Raw genomic sequence first — 21,849 nt, 5'->3', positions numbered from 1 at the left:
ACATACGAGACATAACAGTGACAATAAAACATGAACATGCATAAAACCATAGAAGTAGAAACCATATCACAGATGTACCGAATGAAGCCTGTTGATTCACAGCAGTGACCCCAAGGCATATTCTGAGGTTTTAATTAGACAAGGGAGCCTTAAAGATCTCTTGTGCTGTGCTGTGCTGTCTCTTTAGGTAACCCACAGTGCTTTGAGAACCTTTGTCATGCATAAGGTTCCGTTCACACTTACGCAGGTACGATGGTAACTTCACATTTTTGCACATTGCATTTAGGGCATCCCATTTAGTGAAATAGGCTGTGAGCCCAAGGGAAAGCACTTTGTGTTTTTTTTTTTTTTTTTTAATCATGCCACGCTAAAACAAATTATATCTTGCTACCATCCATTTTGGCACATGATCTTGTACATGCATTAGCAAGGTGAATAGGGGTGCCATTGAGAAAGCCTCTGTAAAGGCTGCAAAAAGAATGTGTTGATTTTTGTGCATTGCGGGAACACATGCAATTTTGTGCATCACACAACTGTGAACCTAGCCTTAAACATTTACTTTTAGCTGCATATGCTTTTTAAAGCAAAAAAAATGAAACTGACTCAAAAATTACAGGAGGCTCTTAAGAGCCCTTTCGGACCTGTGCGTTGTAGAAATGCACTATATATGGTGCAGCATGCTGCACCTTCTTTCAGTTTGAATTGTAAACCAATGCACCTTGCCAGTGAACTTCATCACACATGCATTTCAGTGTCAGTGTGAACCATCTGTGTCTTGTGGTTCATTAAATTCTTAAATTGCATGTGCCAACAAAGCAGCTGATTGTATAAATGGGCCCTAAAGAGACACCGTTGTTACAATCAGTTTAAACACTGGTTTGGAATATGGATATATATATATATATATATATATATATATATGGATATATATATATATATATATATATATATATATATACACACACACACACACTATATTACCAAAAGTATTGGGAAGCCTGCCTTTACACACACATGAACTTTAATGGCATCCCATTCTTACTCCGTAGGGTTCAATATTGAGTTGGCCTATCCTTTGCAGCTATAACACCTTCAACTCTTCTGGGAAGGCTGTCCACAAGGTTTAGGAGTGTGGTCAAACATTCCCATAGACATTCTTCCAGAAGCGCATTTGTGAGGCCAGGCACTTATGTTGGACGAGAAGGCCTGGCTCGCATTCTCCACTCTTATTCATCCCACCGGTGTTCTATCGCGTTGATATCAGGACTCTGTGTAGGCCAGTCAAGTTCCTCCCCAAACTCGCTCCTCCATTTTTTTATGGACCTTGCTTTGTGCATTGGTCCAAATCATTTGGCGAGGGGGATTATGGTGTGGAGTTGTTTTTCAGGGGCCAGGCTTGGCCCCTTAGTTCCACTGAAGGAAACTCTTAAGGCGCAATAATACCAAGACATTTTGAACAATTTCATGCTCCCAACTTTGTGGGAACATTTTGAGGATGGCCCCTTCTTGTTCCAACATAAATGAAGACCAGATCCATGATTTCATGTTGTTTACAGCAAATTCTAAACCCTTCCATCTAAATGTTGCAGCTGAAATTGAGACTCATCAGACCAGGCAAAGTTTTTCCAATCTTCTATTGTCCAATTTTGGCGACCCTGTGCAAATTGTAGCCTCAGTTTCCTGTTCTTAGCTGACAGGAGTGGCACCTAGGGTGGTCTTCTGCTGCTTTAGCCCATCTGCTTCAAGGTTCTATATTTTGTGCGTTTAGAGATGGTATTTTGCAAACCTTGGTTGTAACGAGTGGTTATTTGAGTTACTGTTGCCTATCATCTCAAACCAGTCTGCCCATTCTCCTCTGACATCAACAAGGCATTTTCGTCCACACAGCCTCCGCTCACTGGATATTTTCTCTTTTTCCTACCATTCTCTGTAAACCCTAGAGATGGTTGTGCGTGAAAATCCCAGTAGATCAGCAGTTTTTGAAATACGCAGACCAGCTTGTCTGGCACCAACATCCATGCCACATTCATAGTCAGTTAAATCCCCTTTCTTCCCCATTTTGATGCTCGATTTGAACTTCAGCAACTCGCCTTCCCCAGGTTTAGATGTCTAAATGCATGCATTGAGTTGCTGCCATGTAATTGGCTGCTTAGCAATTTGTGTTACCAAGCAATTGAACACGTGTACCTAATAAAGTGGCCGGTGAGTGTGCATATATTATATATGTGTGTGTATATATATATATATATATATATATATATATATATATAATATTAAAATGTCACCATTTTTGTGCTGTGCCTCTATTGCCTCCAGTCTTTGCTCCTTTGCACTGCTAAAATTGTCAGCATCCAACATTTCCAGGTGTGTATGATGCTCACCGTGGCTTCCCCTGCATCACAAGCAAGTCCCTGCAGCTGGGACATGAAAGGGATATAGCAGCTAGGCAAGGGGGGTGGTTGGTAGGCATGCATTCAACACATCCGATCTGTAAGATGCTGAGGATTTTAATGACACCTCTAACATGTAATGACTGTTTCTCTTTAGGTTTGCTTTACATTTATTGTGTCAAAAATTGACTTTATTTTGCTATGTCAAATTGAATTTACATTCTCCATAACTGTTCACTCATTGAGTCTGTTTTTCGTGACCCTGATATTTAACAGTTGTCACAATGCATTACTAGAAATAAAAATTATATGTATATGTTTCTGCAGCCCAAGTTAATTGTGACAGCATCCTTTGGCATTGAACCTGGCAGGAAAGTGGAGTATATCCCGCTTGTGGAGAGAGCGCTGGAACTGACACAGCACAAACCAGAGAAAATTCTTATTTATAGCAGGCCCAAAATGGTGAGTAGCAATATCACACCTGATTTTCCTTTACTTTTTTTTTGTAGAGGTGCTTCTAACTCTGTAAAATAGGGCATTTATTAATACATGCACCCCTGCATAAGATTTAGAATGCTACAGAAGTCAAACATTTGTTTACCATTACAAAGGAAACGTGAGTCATACTTTGTCAGGTTGAAGCGCTCATTAGCTTATTTTACCCGACTGTTGCTGTTTGGATGACATTTGAAAGGGAATATTTGTTGTATTCTTTTGTGTCCCAGTGGAACGAAGGAAAAAAAAAAAAAGCTCTTTTGTAAGATATTGTAAACCTGGTTTAAGCAAACATTAAACTCTGTATTTGTGGAGTTCCTCCCAGAAGATATAAAACATGCTTTACGATCGACCTGTAAATGCTATTGACAAGTGACTGCAAAAAAAAAAAAAACGTGTAATAAGAAGCAATGGGTACAGTGCATAACTTTAGTAAAGGATAAATGATACTTTCTTAAAATAGACTTGCAATAGCATGCTAATACTACACTGTTCTGAAAAGTTATAAGCTTAAAGTCATTAACAGACTCTTCTGTGTGAAGAACTGCACATTACTGCTTTATCGTATTAGTGTGCATCCTAAAATTTGATTTATATAAAATAGTAATGCATTATGCTTTTTTTTTTTAATTGTGTTGGCCAAAAATGATTGCAGAAAATTTGGCCCTTGGATGACTGGCTAATGTAAGGTATTAAAGATGGAAATTTTATAGACACATTAGGTTCCCATTTCAGACATTGCACTGTTCTCTAACATTGTATAATGTCTGAAGAACCCAGTAGGTCTTTAAAGCTGAACTTCAGGTATAGTTTTAAATGCATCATTTTATGGTCCATAAAAAAAAAAAAGGAAACCATTTATTTTATTTTAGCAGTTTGGTCTCTGTCTCTTGGTGTGTTCTAATACTTGTTCTAGTAGCCAATTAGGCCTATTTCATCAGATTGATTTTCCATACTTTTGTCTTTTTTGCAAATGTCTTTTTTGATGCAATTGGTGCAATTTATACTATACTGTAAGTTTACACTGTCCAGGCAATTAACTAAGTTTCTTGCAATATATATATATATATAATATATGTGTATGTATGTAGCTAGAGGACTGCTGAGAATTACGTTTTCTGGGTTACCCTTAGCAACTGACAGCAGATAAACAGCAATGAAAGTTCTTGGCTCAGTCAATAATCAATCCAGGGGATGTTGGTTTTGTGGTTTAATTTGGAACTTGGATAGGATAAGGGATGAGTGAGATACTCCAACTGACAACTATTCGCAATGGTGAGGACAACTGACTTTAAAATGCGGCAAGGCCACTGCTTCACCCTGCCACTGGAGTGAAGATAGATAAAGTGTTCCTGCTTGAATTACTCTTCAGGGTTCTAACTTGGTACCCCCTTTCTCACTTGCTGTGTGTGCTGACACCCGTCCACTGACTCTCCACTGGAGTGGTCCCCTTCCTGGGCAGACCCCCGGCAAGCTTCCTGGTACTCACGGACACTGTTTTTCCCAAGGTTGCTCTGCCTGCAACTCCACCATTCAGCTTTCATGGACCTCTTGGCTCAGCTCCACACTCCTGGTTTACTAGGCCGACCACCTGTGACCACCATCCATAGCTGCAGAAGGAGAGACAGCCGTACCCTCCTTCTGGGACTTGGCTTCCCACCCAAAGAACCCCTGCCACATGTGCCCTTGGCTTTTATAGTCTATCCCAGGATGCACCAATCTCTGTGCCAACCCACTGGCTGGGACAGCTACAAAAGCCTGCATGTCACTGGCTGGGTTTCCTCCACCGTCCAACAGACCTCCCTGTTGGACACAGTGGGGACACTCCCTCAGACCAGATGAATCACACATGCACACATGGACACATGCAACAGGCATCACAAATAATCTGGCTCCCCTGATAAGCAGACAGAACAAACTATATTACACCTGCCTAGCACCCATCTAGGAGGGTGCTACGTCTATCTATCTATCTATCTATCTATCTATCTATCTATCTATCTATCTATCTATCTATCATATATGATATATAATTATAGTGACACAGAAAACTTTCAAGAGTGGCGTGCTCCACATTAGACAGATAGACCTGTTTCAGGTCTGTCTGTGCCACCTGCACTAGTTTCTATTTCAGAATGAAAAAGAAACTAGAGCAGGTTTACCCCAATTAACAGGGGGAATGCAGCATTTTTCCATACAGAAAATTGCTGCAGATTGATGAATGCAGCTCCAGCTCTCTGTTGCTAATTTGGTAATCACTCTGAGGTTATCCTGCTTTGAATGAATTTAGGGGTATAATACCTTGACCACTCTGACACACCAGTTTTAAAATGACCTGGAGTATATTGAAGGCAAATTGGTCAACAAAGACAAGGTTATACAACTATAATCACAACCTTATAATAATTTACTACTATGCGATGCAGTCAAAAAACAGACTTAAATATTGACATTTTTCACTAAAGGTGACTGTGCCCAAATTCCACCACATCTGTCACTTGACTTGTAATAGGACCACCAGCCCAAACAGAGTAGCTACAAGAATATTAGAATTTCAGGGAGCTAGGCTACCTCTGAGACTCAGGGATGCCCTGCTAAATCAAATTTGCCTCCAGAGCTTAGGTATATAAAAAAAAATGATCTTTAATTAAAATAAATAGTAAGACAAGTGTTAATAATTAAGACAAGAGGAGATTGTCCCCAAACTGTCTTTTTTTTTTTTTCTTTTCTTTTTTTTTTCTTTACTTTTTTTTTTTTTTGTTCGCTTAGCTGTGACCCTTCCTGATGGTGCAACAAGTGGTAAATCTTGTCTGTCCACCAATCCTTATCCTATTTGTAAGGTGATACTTTAGGAAAGAAACAAAAACACTAATAGGTGAAGATAGTTTGAAACAAACTCCAATCGGAAGAGAGAGTAGGAAGAATTCTATTTCCATTGAATGTCCTAGGCTTAGGGCATAGGATATAGCAATTCTGCAATTTGTGTAAAATGGTATTGACAACCCTCTCTCATCAATCCTTGTCACCTGGTCTTAATGGCAGAGGGACCCCTTTCAGCTTAATAGCTCAAACTCCAGACCTGATGTATGAGATCTGATTAGTGATGACCAGGTCCGCACTGAGATGTTGAGACTGCAAATGGTGATTGGCCAAATTTCCTATGACACACTGAGAAGTCACAATAATTGCCTGGAGCGCTCGCCTTAATTTAGTGAGGGACTTCTACAGAAATATAATGTCATACTCCCTTCAACAAATGACCAGCTACCACACCTTGTAATGGTAGCCCCTGGTGAAGTTGACAATCCTGTTGCTGACTGTTCAAAATGGCTGCCTTCCTTTTTCTGAGGTAATGGTGACCACAGGTGAAACTGACAGCTTTGTTGGCTCAAAGATGGCTGCCGTCCTCTCACTGAGGTAATGGTGACCACAGGCGAAACTGAAAACTTTGTTGACTGTTAAAGATGGCTGCCGTCCTCTCACTGAGGTAATGGTGACTGTTGGTGAAACTGACAGCTTTGTTTACTCAAAGATGGCTGCTGTCCTCTCTCTGAGGTAGTAGTGACCACAGGTGCAACTGACCGCTTTGTTGACTGTTAAAGATGGCTGCTGTCCTCTCCCTGAGATAATGGTGACTGCAGCAGGACAGGAAAGTCCACCACCAGGCTCGGTGCTCAGATCCCTGTGTCCTTTCTTTTCTCTGGGCTGACCAAAAGTTCATCTCACTGCTAGCTATAGACAGAGCCTAGCCAGCAGCACATTCACATTCTTAGATGTGACAGAGTCTCGCTATATTCCTTCAGTTTTTAAAACCATTTTAACCACTTAAGCCCCGGAAGATTTTACCCCCTTCCTGACCAGGGGGTATTTTGCGATTCGGCACTGCGTGACTTTAACGGAGAATTGCGCGGTCGTGCGACGCTGTACCTAAACGAATTTGGCGTCCTTTTTTTCCCACAAACAGAGCTTTCTTTTGGCGGTATTTGATCACCTGTGCGATTTTTTGATCACGCGCTATAAACAAAAAAAGAGCGTCCATTTTGCAAAAATAGCAATATTTTTCCCTTTTTTTTATATGAAATTCCCCCCAAAAAAAATGTAAAAATCAAAATTTTTTAAAATTTTCGGCCAATTTGTTTTATGCTACCTATGTTTGGTAAAAAAAATCGCAAAAAGCGTATTTTGATTGGTTTGCGCAAAAGTTATTGCGTTTACTAACTAAGGGAAAGATTTTTGTCATTTTTGTTGTTTTTTTTTTTAACGCGTAATGGCGGCGATCTGCGATTTTTTTTTGCGGTACTGGGACATTGCGGCGGACAGATCGGACCCTTGACTGACATTTTTGACACTTTTGGGGTTACCAGTGACATTTCTACAGTAATCAGTGCTATATATATGCACTGTTACTGTAAAAATACACTGGTAGTGAAGGGGTTAACTTTATTTGAGAGGGAGGGGCTGTGTGTGTCCCTAGGGGCGTGATTCTAACTGTGATTGGCTGGGGCTTCAGCTGTATGCAGAGTGATCAACGGATCTACATAGTAGATCCAGATGATCAGCTCTCATACAGCGAGGAGAATGACAGGCAGCTTGTTTACACAAGCTGCCTGACTTTCTCCCTCTCCCCCGCTGATCGCCGAGTGGCCGGCGGACATCGGGTCCGCCGGTCACACGCGCGGGGGGGTCCGTGACCACTCGGGAGTGGGAGCGCGCCTCCGGGGGCGCGCGTTCGCTCCCTAGACCCTCACAAGCTAGTGACGTAGCCCTACGTCACTTTGCCTGTGAGGGGCTGACCGCCGACGTAGATAGTCGTGCGGCGGTCGGCAAGTGGTTAAGGCATTTGACACTGACATAGTGAAGATGTCACAAAGTCTTAAATACGGTATGGAAGTATGGGTTTATTTAAAAATGTATTCAGCATGTTGATGAGAAGTTGAGGGAAAAACTTAGAAAGGCAAAATACATTGTATAAATCAATTAAATATCAGATGTAACTCATAAAACCCTTCTGTTTGATACATTGCTGCGTTTTCTTCAGATTCCCAATTAAAACAGGTTAGAATGGTCCCAAATAGCAAATAATTATAAACATTTGCAGCCAAATGCATTACATATACAGTATTGTTATTTTACCAATTTTTCTTTTTATACAGGAACAAGTCAAACTTACTCCTGGGCGAGATATTGACTGGGCAGAAGAGATTGCAAAAGCTCACCCTCATGATTGCATTCCTGTTGAATCTGGTCACCCGCTCTATGTGCTCTATACATCAGGCACAACAGGTGTTCCAAAGGTAATGCAAAACTTTATTCTCTGCATTATACTTTCATTATGTTTATTTGTTCTGAAGATGTACCACACAGTTTATTGAATGAACTGCTCTTTTCCACTTCTATTTGTTCTTCTCATCCAACCTTTTACATAATGTAGAAAAAGAGCAGACATTGGGGGAGATCAACTAAAACTAGAGCATGGAAAATCTGGTGCAGCTCTGCCTAGAAACCAATCAGCTTCCCTGTTTTATTGTCAAAGCTGAATTGAACAAGCTGAAGTTAGAAGCTGATTGGCTACCATCAGAGTTGTATAAAGTACTCAAAACCCATACTTGAGTAAAAGTACAAGTGCTCGATCAAAAAGTGACTTAAGTAGAAGTGGAAGTGCTCAATCAAAAAATGACTTGAGTAGAAGTACTAAAGTATTCAACATTTTTTGTACTTAAGTATTGCAAGTAGTTTTTTTAAAAACTTTGCTACTCAAGTACTGAAAGTAAAAGTACCAGTAGTTTTGAAAGAAAAATTGCTACTCAAGTACTGAAAGTAAAAGTACAAGTACTGTATTATGTAGTTATCAAAGAAAGAAGTCAAAAGTTTGAACATCATATTGTTTTTTATTATTTCAAATGCAGCTTTTATTTATAAATACAGTAGCATTTATTTTCGTATGCGCTGATAATACACATGTTTTCAGCTTCATGAAACCTGCCATCTACTGTTCTGGCAGTGGTAATTTTTATAATAGTAACGAGTAACTATGCAGCACAAAAAAAAAATATCAGAGTAGAAGTATTGAAATCATTGAAAAAATGTAGTGAAGTAAAAGTGGAAGTAGGAAAAAAAATTCTACTCCAGGAAAGTACAGATACCGCCCTTCGGTACTTAAGTACAGTAGTGAAGGAGTTCTACTTAGTTACTATACATCTCTGGCTACCATGCACAGCTGCAACAAATTCTGAGTGCTCCAGTTTTAGTAAATCTCCCCCATTGTATTTCGATTTGAACGATGAGAAAAAAAAAACAGGACATAAAGTTTTTTTTTTTTTTACCTAATATGGTGCAACTTTCTTTTGACATAGAAAAATCCGCATTTGCTGTATAGTAAAACAGTTTTTGGCTTGTCTTGAACATAGGGTGTAGTAAGATGCACAGCTGGGTATGCTGTCATGTTAAACTGGACAATGTCAGCCATCTATGGACTGAAGCCTGGTGAGGTAAGGGTCAGCTTCTGTTGTACATTTCTAGCTAATGCACATTGAATATCAGTTTGTAGCCTAAAGTCTACTTTTGTTCCAGGTATGGTGGGCTGCTTCTGATTTAGGCTGGGTTGTTGGACATTCATATATATGCTATGGACCACTACTGCATGGTAACACATCAGTATTGTACGAGGTAAGCTCTGTTAACATCCGTATGTTATAAGCCAGGTTATCATCATGACTTTGCAACTCATACAGTTTATAGATGTAAAGAATATGATCTCATCCCTTCTGAAGCTAAGATAATGATTTTTACTTGCATGTACAGTATAAAAAGCAGGTTTTATAGTGGAGAAACCTTTTTAAATATTAACCTAACCATGCCATGGAGACATGAAGATGTCCTCATTTGCTCCATAACACTTTTGTTTTTCTCCAATTATTATGGGAGATACTGTACATGAAGTAAGGGCACCATTTACTGTATACTGGAAAGTCCTAAAACCTGAAGATGTCCTCAATTACACCATAAAATATTTTTTTCTTACAATTATTGTAAAATATACAAGAAAGTAAAGCAACTATTCTCCATTTATGGTGCAAAGTAAAAAAAAAAAACTATACCTTATTATTTTCTACAATTTACCCTCTGCCATGATCAGAAGTGTTAGTCTGCTGTTTCTTCTGCCAGGTGATTCTTTTCAGACTCTTTTTGCACACAGAAAGAACTGTTACCCTTCAATAATAATTCTCAACCTATCTTAACAGAACAGATGTATGGTGTCTAATGTGAAAGCGTACATGTTCACTGCATAATTATGATACAAAACATTTACTGTTCGGGTTCAGGCTCTTAAGTAGGGTGGACTGAACCTAAATGGGGAGTGTAACGGACCGTTTCAGCAGACAAGGGGTTAAAATCCGTTTAGGCGATATGCCCCTTTCTGAGAGAGCAGGCACAGCTACTTGCAGGAGATCACACTCCCGAACTGGATACAATATAGCACTCCAACCTGGAACCTCACGAATAGCTGCTAGCAGACGAACAAGAGAAGCATACATCAGCTTACATTCCTAGCAATCGGTCTCCAACAGCATACAGTGAATCCCCCCAAGAACGAGACAAAGCTCCGTGTGGAAGGTCAAGCAGTGGTATGTTTATTGAGGGCTACCTGCCCCCGTATTTATACAGGTCTCCCACCTGGTGGACACTCCCATAGGGAACCAAATGGAACACTGTAACACAAACAGACATGTATCACATTACAGACTCCCAGAAGCAAAACATCCCCACAATGCATCCTGGCTTCCTCCCTTAGTAGACAGCCAGGTGAGCTCATTAACATGTTTATCAATAGTCTCAGTTAATCAGTAGACATTCCTCAGGAGGGGGCTGCTGGAAACCATCCCCCCCTCTCTCTCTCTGCAGCTAAAGCTAGTTTTCACAGCGAGACTCCATTACACGCATGGGGACCCAAATACAGTATTCTGCTTTAAAATATATAAAGTTACTTTTTATACACTAAACATAGACATGTCACATATCCCCAGATAGCTCAGGTCTGAGTGCACATTATTAGGTGAATGGCACTCAGACCCCACGAATACAGTTTAATTGCCAGGGAGTCAAAGTCTTTTAAAGTCTGGTCCATAGTCCAAAGGCAGCAGGCGGGCAACCAGGCTCCTCCAATGCAATGTGGCGAGACTGGTCTCGTCACATCTCTCCCCCTTTCCAAAAAGACTAACAGGGTACCTGACCTCCTGCCGGTCAGTGCCCTTGTTAGTCCAGCAGTCCACCCACAAAACAGAAACAGCAGTACAGCCCACCCAAAAGAACTGGCTACTACACCTGGGTAGAAGAGAAACTTGTCCATGTCCAGGTGCCTCACCTTGGCTGTGTGGGGGACTGGTAGACTGCCTTGGTGGGTTGCTGAGTGGGCAGAGACCAGCGGTACTCTGCCCTGGTGCCAGCGCTACCACAGAAGTAGCCTGGTTGGAGACGGGTTGTTGGAGGGGGAGACCGCCTGTCTCCCCTTTAGATACACCACCATGCTGCTGTGGGGGAAGACCGACTGTCTTCCCTTTGGCTAAACAGCCCTGTTGCTGGGGGTCAGGACCGACTGTCCCTACCCCCTGTGCTGTGAGTGCAGAGACCACAGTCCCATCTGCACTGTTGGGGGGCTTACTGTCTCCCCCTGGTACGTTAAGCTGCTGCTGTGGGATGGAGACTGGGCTCCCAATTCCCAACAAATCAAACTGTCCATGGGGAGAGGAGGTAACAAGCTCCTCTCCCAAATATACTTCCAGCCCCTGGGGAGGGAGACCGTCTGTCTCTGCTCCCAATACAGTGTCCTGTTGCTGGGGAAAGGAGACTAGGCTCTCTGTTTCCTGCAGGACACTCTGCTGCTGTGGGATGGAGACTGGGCTCCCAATTACCAACAAATCACGCTGCCGCTGGGGAGTGAGGACACTGCTCTCCTCTCCCTGCACTTCACACTGCCTTCCTGGCATATCACTCTGCTGCTGGGGGGCAGGAACAACTACCTCTGCCCCCTGTAACTCAGCCAGCCGCTGGGGAGGGAGGACGCTGCTCTCCTCTCCCTGCACTTTACACTGCCGCTGGGGAATGGAGACTGGGCTCCCAATTCCCTGCAGGACCGGTGGAGAGACCTCGGTCCCATCTCTACCGGCCACCTGGGGTTCTTCCCAGTAAAACTTTACCATGTCATCCCCTCTGAATGGGTCTGGCTCTGGGTCTGTCCTGCTGCTCTCCTGCTGAGCCTTCTCATAGTATTGGAACAGCTGCTGGTAGCCCTGTTCTAGCTCCATCTCCCGGGTCACCAGGTGGACCAGGTCTTGCTCAATTTCGTGAGCGTCGTCCCAGTCATACCTGCTCTCCCTCCACTCCAAGAGATCATTGAACCGGGCTTGTGTAGGGCTCCCAAATTCCAGCTCTGAAAAAGACTCCCATAACAAGCCAGGACCATCAAACTCCTCTCCCTCTGGCTTGTCATGCTCGGCTGTCCAGGGCAGGTACTGTGCAACACACCACCACAGCGCCTGGTAGGCATCCTCCAGCCACATCTCCTGCCATACCCGGAGCTCCAATTCTTTTACCCATTCCTCCCGGGGCTGCTCCCCCAGGAAGGGCATCCGCAGGGCTACACGCTTCTGCAACCGCTGGTCTTCCTTGGGGAGTCTCTCACCCCGCTGGTACTCCACAATGCCCAGTGCCTGGTACCAGATGCCTTTACGGACTGCATCTCGGTCATCCATGGCACCCTCATCGAACTCCACTGCTGGTTCCATGCTGGTGCTGTCAGGGTCGCTGTACTGGGACATGCGTTGCCCTCAATTGTAAAATCCAGAGCAATGGTGTCTCCTGTAGCTGTCCTTCTGGCTGTAGGAACGATCACGCCGCTTGCCGCCTAATGTAACGGACCGTTTCAGCAGACAAGGGGTTAAAATCCGTTTAGGCGATATGCCCCTTTCTGAGAGAGCAGGCACAGCTACTTGCAGGAGATCACACTCCCGAACTGGATACAATATAGCACTCCAACCTGGAACCTCACGAATAGCTGCTAGCAGACGAACAAGAGAAGCATACATCAGCTTACATTCCTAGCAATCGGTCTCCAACAGCATACAGTGAATCCCCCCAAGAACGAGACAAAGCTCCGTGTGGAAGGTCAAGCAGTGGTATGTTTATTGAGGGCTACCTGCCCCCGTATTTATACAGGTCTCCCACCTGGTGGACACTCCCATAGGGAACCAAATGGAACACTGTAACACAAACAGACATGTATCACATTACAGACTCCCAGAAGCAAAACATCCCCACAATGCATCCTGGCTTCCTCCCTTAGTAGACAGCCAGGTGAGCTCATTAACATGTTTATCAATAGTCTCAGTTAATCAGTAGACATTCCTCAGGAGGGGGCTGCTGGAAACCATCCCCCCCTCTCTCTCTCTGCAGCTAAAGCTAGTTTTCACAGCGAGACTCCATTACACGCATGGGGACCCAAATACAGTATTCTGCTTTAAAATATATAAAGTTACTTTTTATACACTAAACATAGACATGTCACATATCCCCAGATAGCTCAGGTCTGAGTGCACATTATTAGGTGAATGGCACTCAGACCCCACGAATACAGTTTAATTGCCAGGGAGTCAAAGTCTTTTAAAGTCTGGTCCATAGTCCAAAGGCAGCAGGCGGGCAACCAGGCTCCTCCAATGCAATGTGGCGAGACTGGTCTCGTCACAGGGAGGGTGCAGCCATGCTGGGAGAGAAGATGGTCGAAAAGTTAGAGGGGCTTTGAAACTAGGTGATGGCGGGAGGGTTGCCTGGCAACCATTCAGGGGTATTCCCATTATCGCGGAGATAGAGAGGGTACAAAAAGGGGGAGGGGTGTGGCTGTATATCAAGAACAATGTGCAAGTGAATATGAGGGACGATATCACGAATCGGACTAGGGAGGAGGTAGAATCCCTATGGGTAGAGCTTCAAAGGGAAGGTGCTATGGGGAAAGTAATATTGGACGTATGCTATAGGCCCCCCAACCAGGGAGGAGGGGGAGGTGGACCTCCTATCACAGCTTGGAATGGGAGCAAGGATGGGAAATGTCTTTTATAATGGGGGATTTTAATTATGCAGATATAGACTGGGCAGAAGGAACCGCATATTCATTGAAGGCTCACCATTTCCTAAATGTTTTGCAGAACCTAGGGAGTTTTTGCCCATCTCCTCTCCCAGGTGGGGTGTAAGGGGTCTCCACTTTCTCGATCAGTTTGGAGTAGGCATCGTTCTGTGCCCAAGCTTGGGCATAAGTGTGAGGTAGGGGTAGATCTGGGACCCTAGTGGCAGAGGCCTCACAGGACCCCAGGTTCCTTGCACACTTCATCCGAACAACAGTTGCCTCTGTCTTTTCACTGAGTGAACTAGAACTTGCAGGGCAGATCTCTATGGCACGCTCTCTCCCACGCGGTGCTATAATCCCTTCACTGCTGCCATAACGCTGCCCAGCCTGCACGAATGGTACTGCAATGCAGATTGTGTTCCCTGCCACAGATACACATACATTTGCCTCTTCTGTCTGTACTTGAGCTCCAGTTGCACTTTTCCATTCACAAGCCAACCAAACTCCCTCACCTCTGTTAGAAATTGTCCTGCTGTTACCGACTGCATGGCACATGTACCGACACAACCCTTGACGCGCCGATCCCCGCGTCCCGAGTCACTGCTTTCTTGACCATAACTTGAAAGCACACTTGCACTGACTTATGTAAAGCGGACAGGATTTTCTCCTACATTACAGCACATCCTTTCTCTACTAACACTTAAGCACTTTACTCGAGACGACATGGCGTTTCTTGTGTAAATGTCCGGTCGTTGCCGGTAGCAACCACTGCCATGACCATGACTTGAAAGCACACTTGCATTATTCACTGTAAAGCAGGCATTACTTTTTCCTCCAGCACTCCAGCACCTTACTTGGGAAGACATAGCGTTACTTGTGCAAATATCCTGCCGTTGCCGGTAGCAGCCACTGCTGTAATTTAGAGGAAATCCCAGACAATGTGGCACTGTCCCTGTAGGGCCTGCTGTATGATGACTTTTTGGACCTCCCCAGATTACCTGCAGACAGTCACTTAGGGACAGTTCACACATCCATCCTTACTCTCAGTAGCTTATAGCTCATTACACAATAAACAGTCAAGGTTTTTTTTTATTTTTTATATTTATTCTGGAACTTGGATGGGGGAAGGGAAAAGTGGGATACTCCAACTTGAACTATTTACATTTGATATTGAAAACTCTCACTTAGCCTCACCAGGTTACTTGTGGAAGCAGTCACACTGCTATAACCATACTGTCACTTGTATGGAAGGGGTTAAGTCGTCTTACTCTCTCTCCAGCAACAGACTTGATTAACTACATTATCTTCAGGACACTCTCTAGCATCCCCTTTACTGACACCCATCCACTGACTCTTCTAGCTGAAGGGATGGCTCGCTCAGGACATGCCCCATTACACAGATCTGTACTCACTGTATGCAGAATCAGATCCTTTCCAGTGCCTCCCTTTCAGTCAGCTCTGCAGAGCCTCCGGGTTCAGCTCCTTTCTAACTCTCAGGCCCTGAGGTTGACCACCTGAGGCCACATGGCAACTTCTACAAAGGAAGTGCAGCCTCCCCCTCCCTCTGGGACCCCGCTCTCCAGCTGAAACTCCCTGGCCACATGTGCCCTTGGCATTTATCTAGTATCCCAGCATGCACCAAGGCACTTTCCTCTGACAATCACCAGGGCTGTACTAAATGCATGTGCACTCATTTGCAGTGGCGGCCCGCCCATAGAGGGCGCAGGGGTGCCGCCCCCCCCAAACAGAAGCAGAAAAAAAAAAAGATTAAATAAAAAAAAAAAAAAAAATTTTCGCCCACTAGGGGCACCGGACTTAGTGCTGGGTATAGGGGGGAGGTGGGTTTTTTGACCCCACCCTTGCCCGGCAGAGGCGCCGATTTGCGCTCTTCTGGGGGTCATCAGGGCGCAGAGCAATGCGCCCCGACACACCCCACTTTAACGATGTCCAGGCTGTGATTGGTCCAGAGTCCAGCCTGGACCAATCACAGGAGGACGTCAGACCTGGTGACGTTACGCCTGGAGGCGGTGCACCGCCCCGCGTCACGTTCACCTTCAGTTCCCGCCCGCCGGCGCTGGAGAAGAGAGGAGACAGGAGAGCCGCCGCCGCACGTGAGGAAGAAGAAGATTGTGTCATCACCGCACCGCATCCGCAGACAGTGTAGTCCTAGGGGTGCTAGAGGGTCTGTACTGTGGGGTTTGTGCTAGGGCGTCTGTACTGTGGGGTTTGTGCTAGGAGGTCTGTACTGTGGGGTTTGTGCTAGGGGGCCTGTACTGTGGGGTTTGTGCTAGGGGGCCTGCCTAGGGGTGCTAGAGGGTCTGTACTGTGGGGTTTGTGCTAGGGCGTCTGTACTGTGGGGTTTGTGCTAGGGGGTCTGTACTGTGGGGTTTGGGCTAGGGGGCCTGTACTGTGGGGCCTGTACTGTGGGGTTTGTGCTAGGGGGCCTGTACTGTGGGGTTTGTGCTAGGGGGTTTGTGCTTGAGGGGTTTGTGCTAGGGGGTCTGTACTGTGGGGTTTGTGCCACTCTCAGTCAGTGTATCCCATAATAGGGTGTCTCTCACAGTATATCCCATAATAGGGCCCCTGCTCCCTATTATGGGATATACTAGTACTGATGGACCCCTTAATATGTGATATATTGGGAGAATTTGTTCACGCAAGCAAAATACAGGGGACAAAATGGGTGGGGTCTATAAGGGGTGGGGCTTCAGAGAAATTGGAGGGGTCAAAATGGAAGGGCGGGGTCTTGCGCCCCACCATCATAAAACTTCACCAGCCGCAACTGCTCATTTGTCAGGTTTCCTTCCACTGTCCAATATGCCTCCCTCTTGGACCAGTGTGAAACTTCAGACAAACTGAACTGCACCTGAGCACCATGAGCAGACCTCACTAGCAGATCCTGCTCTCTGGTAGGCAGAGAACAATCTAGATTTACCTGGCAATCTTTCTGGCAAGCAGAAAAGATCCAAAACTCTACTCTCTCTAGCACCTACCTAGGAGGGTGCAACATCTGTTTTAAATTAAAATGTATCCTGAAGGGGGATTGAGTGTGGTACACATAAATGAGCAAAGCTCATTGTCCTTGTGAAGTAAATCTTATTTATAAAAGCTATTCAAAAGGTACCCAAAAATAGAAGTATATAAAACACTTTTGGAATCTACAGTCAAGCTAAACCAGATACGAGGCAACATATTTAGGATACTAATGTCCCCAAACACTGACCACTGCTAGAGATGTGTCAGATGGTGTCAGATGTCTATTGGATTTTCATTTGGAGACACGAAGAAAGGATATAAGTATTTGACCTGGTCATGTTTGCTTTAGCATAATTGCCGATTCTCCAGGTGTGTAATACGTCTATTCCTGCGAGAGCCTTTTTATGTGTATCTTTAATAAAGACATGCTTCACCAGGACAGGCACTTTGTTCTATTTTTTACTTTTCTCTAAATAACAGACTTCCCTGTTAGTGGTGTGAGCAACCTATCCTCAAATAAGTGGTGGTTTGTTGTGATCATTTGTGAAAAGACTCTGACAGGTGCAGCAAGTGCAGGATAAATCAGTTGTGGATAGAACATAGTACTTAGACCATTTTCTCTTTATTCCCACAGTTTCAACTAAAGTTGCTGCCATTAGTATTTGCATTATGAAGCACAACTGCATAATGAACAGATCAATGGCGACCCAAGCCTTCAATTTTTAGTAATGGAAAAGTTGCCCTATGTGGCCACATGGGAGGAAGCAGGGGAGATCCTAGCTGTGCCTCTCCTCTTCAAGAATCTATATCCACTAAAATGACTTTAATTATGTAATTAGTAATAATTTAGTACTAGTAAGACCCAGGGCACCTCTCTAATGAAAGTTGAGGTGCAAAACTCAACACCCAATTTCTACCATCTGATAAAGTATTTTTAATTTTTATTATCTTGATTGTACTGGCTAGATGTGTCTTGGCTGCAATATAACTTCAGATTTTATGCTGTGTTAATGCTGTATTATTTTTTTTTTAAGTATGCATGGTGGTTTAAGAATGCATTCATCAAATGTGAAGGGTATTGTAAATGTAATCCTTTTCCTTCTTTACTTACAAGGTATTTTAATAGATCATTTCTAATTTGCCTTAATCACCTGCTGTCATGACACAAAACAATAATATTTCCTGTAACTAAAAGCTAGGTAAACCACTCACAGTTACCATGGAAACAGCAGCCACCGGTGTCCCTTTTTCATCTCTAAGCTTTTGCTTATGTTAACAAAATATAGATATAAACAGTGATTCACTTGCGTGTGTGTCTATGTATGAACGTTTGCATAGATATGGGTGTATGTATTTATGTATGTGTGTGTGTAAATATAAAGAAAATGTGTAATTGTATGTAAATATACAGTATATAGTGGGTATGTATATATAAATGTAATATGTAACAATAAAAATTATAATAAACATTCAAAATAAATACATTATCCTAAATTATTTTTTTTTTATTGAGGGATAGAATTAATTGGTAATTTTATCAAAACGCAGAATAAGAAATGTAATCACCATTCAAATTAAAGGTTTAACAGAAAATCTGCTTAGCCTTTAAACTCAAGTGACTAGTGCATTAAAAAGAAAATCCTAAGAGCAAATCAATTTGTCCACCCACACCATAACCCCCCCTCCCCCAGTAAAATGATGCCAACAATATAAAAGAAGGGAGGGTGGATGTTTGCTTGGTGACGACCATTGGAAACCTCTGTGACAGCCCAGTTGGATAAAGGATAAGTAACAGAATAATGTCTGTCAGATTTCCTGCCAGAAACTTTATCACCAATCACACAAGGTTGGTTGAGACACTTTCTTCAGCAATAGCAGTTGTTTTTTCTCCCCAGCAACAGATTTAGCCAAGAAGGACCTTTATTGAGCAAGCAACAGATCCTATGACCTTTGACTGGAGCTGGTCCATAGAGAAACCTTACAATAATTGAAACATTGAAAAGGGGAGCGATTAAATACATTTTGCTCTAAATACAGCATAAGCAAAGAAAGAAACAATAGGAAGAAAGCTCATCCTATAGGGCATAGAAAGTGAGATAATATTGACTAATAAAAAAGGGGTGGGGGCAGCACCCCAATACCATGAGGCCTTGCTTTATTGCCACGGTCTTTACCTTAATATCCATTGTTGTCATTCTCGGTGCTGCACTCCCCTCCTTTGTTGCCCATGCCCATCACTTCTGGCTCACTTCTCCTAGCTGTTAGGTCACCTATAATTAGAATAATAATAATCGTTTTACTATCTAAAAACTTTCCTGTGCATCACATTTATTTATTTATAATTTTTATTACTCCTGACTTTACTTCCCTTACAGCCTGCATGCTGTCAAGAGAGACACTGCAGTGTTCACACTGGCCAAGATTGTGTCAGTTGGCCAGGGCTTAGTTGAAAAGTCAGTAAAGTCAAGCTCCTTAACCTCTTCACAGTGTCCATTAGAAGCTGCAGGTCAGAGAGAGCCCACCTAATTTCCTGGTGGGAGGACGTCTAGCCTGACAGTCCTTGGTCCACCCCTTTCATTCATTGGATTTCAGTTCTTACAGTCGTGGAGGCTTAACATTATGTAGGCATTACCTAGGGCTGTCTGCATGGAAATGCAGTCTGCTATGGAACCCCCACTCCAACTGACATTCACCCATCAAGGCATTTTCAAGGCATTTTAATATTTGTGTAACTCCTGCCAAGAACCAGGCCATCACTTACTGTGATATTTTCAGAAGTCCACGTACAGCACCCTGCTGGTTCTACCCACCAGTCATATATTGCCTATATTCCATGAAGAAGCTTTAAAATCTCCACCTCCAAAAAAAGGGGGGGGGGGTGGGTGGGTCTCTTACCAGATGGCCTAAGCAGTAAAGCCTGTATAGGTTCCTCTTCCCTCTGTTGCGGGTTCCCTCTGTGATGACCGGGCTGGTGATCTCTGGGGGTCTAATACTGTTCACGCTCTCGGTACATTAAAGCGGAGTTCCGGGCACAAAATCGATATTTTTTTTTGTGCCCGTCCGCCTGTTCCCCTTCACCTGAAAAGGAATTGGATAGTTAGGTTTTTTTATTTTTTTATTTACTCACCTTGTAATTGAAGATCGAATATACTCACCTAGTCTTCACTTCCTCCCTCTGTGCCGCGGCTCCGCCGTCACTTCTGGGCTTGCACTGATTCCTGGGAGCTGAACGTCATCGCTCCCAGGAATCAATGCGACGGCACCGGCCCCGCTCGTCACTTCGGGCGACGCCGCATTCCCCTGCTAAACAGCTTCTGGGCATGCCCAGACGTTGTGGAGGAATGCGGCGCCGCACCGGAAGTGACGAGAGGGGCCGGTGCAGGCGCATTCTGGGAGAAGAAGACGCGGAAGAAGACGCCGAAGAGGCTGCCCACAAGAGAGATGGAAACGCTGTGGAAGAAATTTTATAAGTGAGTATTTCTTCTAAAAGGTAAGTGCAAACCGGGACAGATCAGAGGCTAGCCATTGTGGAATGTACTAGCCCTGACTGTCCCGGGGGTATGTTTGTTGAAAAATGATTTCTGTGCCCGGAACTCCGCTTTAATATCTCCTCTACTGCCATTTCCAGCAATACCTTCTCTCTACTTCCTCCCCACTTTCTGTCTACATGCAATTGGTTTTGTGTTGGTGACAATGGTGGGTCACAGGTACTTGAGGTCTCAACGAATGATGTATGGGACAACGTGACAAACAGGATGTGACAATTATTACCCCAAAACAGACAGTTCCTGAAAAATATTATTCTAATGAAAGCTGCATATTTAAAAGAAATACATTCAGAACTTTTTAAAGTGCTCTTTCTCATCCATGAGCTGTGCTATTGTGTCCGCTTTGCACTAGACAATATAAATTATTCAAGAATTCCTTTTGAGTGGTCACGCTACATCATTCCTGTACTCCACTCTTCTTTTCCTCTCTATATTCACTCCTGTAGCCAGCTTATGTACTGTGTATTTAAAATTTTACTTTAACATGCACAGTCTTGCAGTACCATTCCTATATATTTATTATAGTCAAGAGTATACACCCTCTTCCAGAATCACCTTGTTCACGAATGAGCATGCAATAACAAACCATTAAACAGAGAACACAAATCGGGAAGTTCAAATTCTCCAGGACATACCAGTTTGACAGCTTCAGATTACATGATGTTGAGAAAATGTTTTATAGTTTACAAATTTGCGTGTTTTTTTTTTTTAATTTAAGTGCCAATTAAATTAAAAATACCAACTGTTCTGAAAACTACTTAAATTATTACATTTTTCCTTTGTATTCGGTTTGAAAGTTTTTTTTTTTTTTTTTTTCTTTCTTGATTTTACGTTGTCCTATGATACAGGATTTTTAGTCTTTCCTTAAACCCCAAAACAAAAATGTACTGTATTGCAGGCTTGCTGTCCTTGGATGCAGTAGCTGCATTTGTTTTCTTTTTTCATACTTTGGACTACATGACACATCCCTCTCTTCTCTGTATCAGGGGGAGGTGTTTTTTTTAGTCCACAGAGATAGCTGGGAAAAATTCTCATTGATAAGTTCAGAGGCAGAAAACACTAGAAGGTATTAGTTTACAAGGTTTATAGCTAGATGAACATTTTTTTTTTATTTATTTATTTATTTTGCACTTATTAACCAAGTATAATAACATTTTTTCAATGGTATATTTAACAGACTAAAAATAAGTAAATGAAAACAATGTATTGCCTTAATGTATATGTGCTTTATGAGCCCATTACTAATTAATAACTGGAGTGGAAATGAATTGAATCCTTCTATGGGCCACTTGAAATGACAATTTTGATTGAGTTGGCGTTGATTTAA

At 43.2% G+C, this 21,849-nt stretch overlaps 1 protein-coding gene across 1 annotated transcript in view; it reads left to right on the top strand.

Moving 5' to 3' along the window:
• ACSS3 (acyl-CoA synthetase short chain family member 3) overlaps positions 1 to 21,849 on the top strand; it is a 220,542-nt gene that overhangs the window by 112,969 nt on the left and 85,724 nt on the right. Inside the window, exons 5-8 of the mRNA XM_082255186.1 lie at positions 2,718 to 2,852; positions 8,039 to 8,179; positions 9,293 to 9,373; positions 9,456 to 9,551. Coding sequence (XP_082111312.1) covers positions 2,718 to 2,852; positions 8,039 to 8,179; positions 9,293 to 9,373; positions 9,456 to 9,551 — 453 coding nt within the window. The remainder of the gene's footprint in view (positions 1 to 2,717; positions 2,853 to 8,038; positions 8,180 to 9,292; positions 9,374 to 9,455; positions 9,552 to 21,849) is intronic.

The sequence above is a fragment of the Pelophylax lessonae genome (genome assembly GCF_965119305.1).
Source record: "Pelophylax lessonae genome assembly, chromosome: 4".
Lineage (NCBI taxonomy): Eukaryota > Metazoa > Chordata > Amphibia > Anura > Ranidae > Pelophylax > Pelophylax lessonae.
Note: the sequence above shows the minus strand (reverse complement) of the source record. Positions and strands in the feature narration are given on the sequence as shown.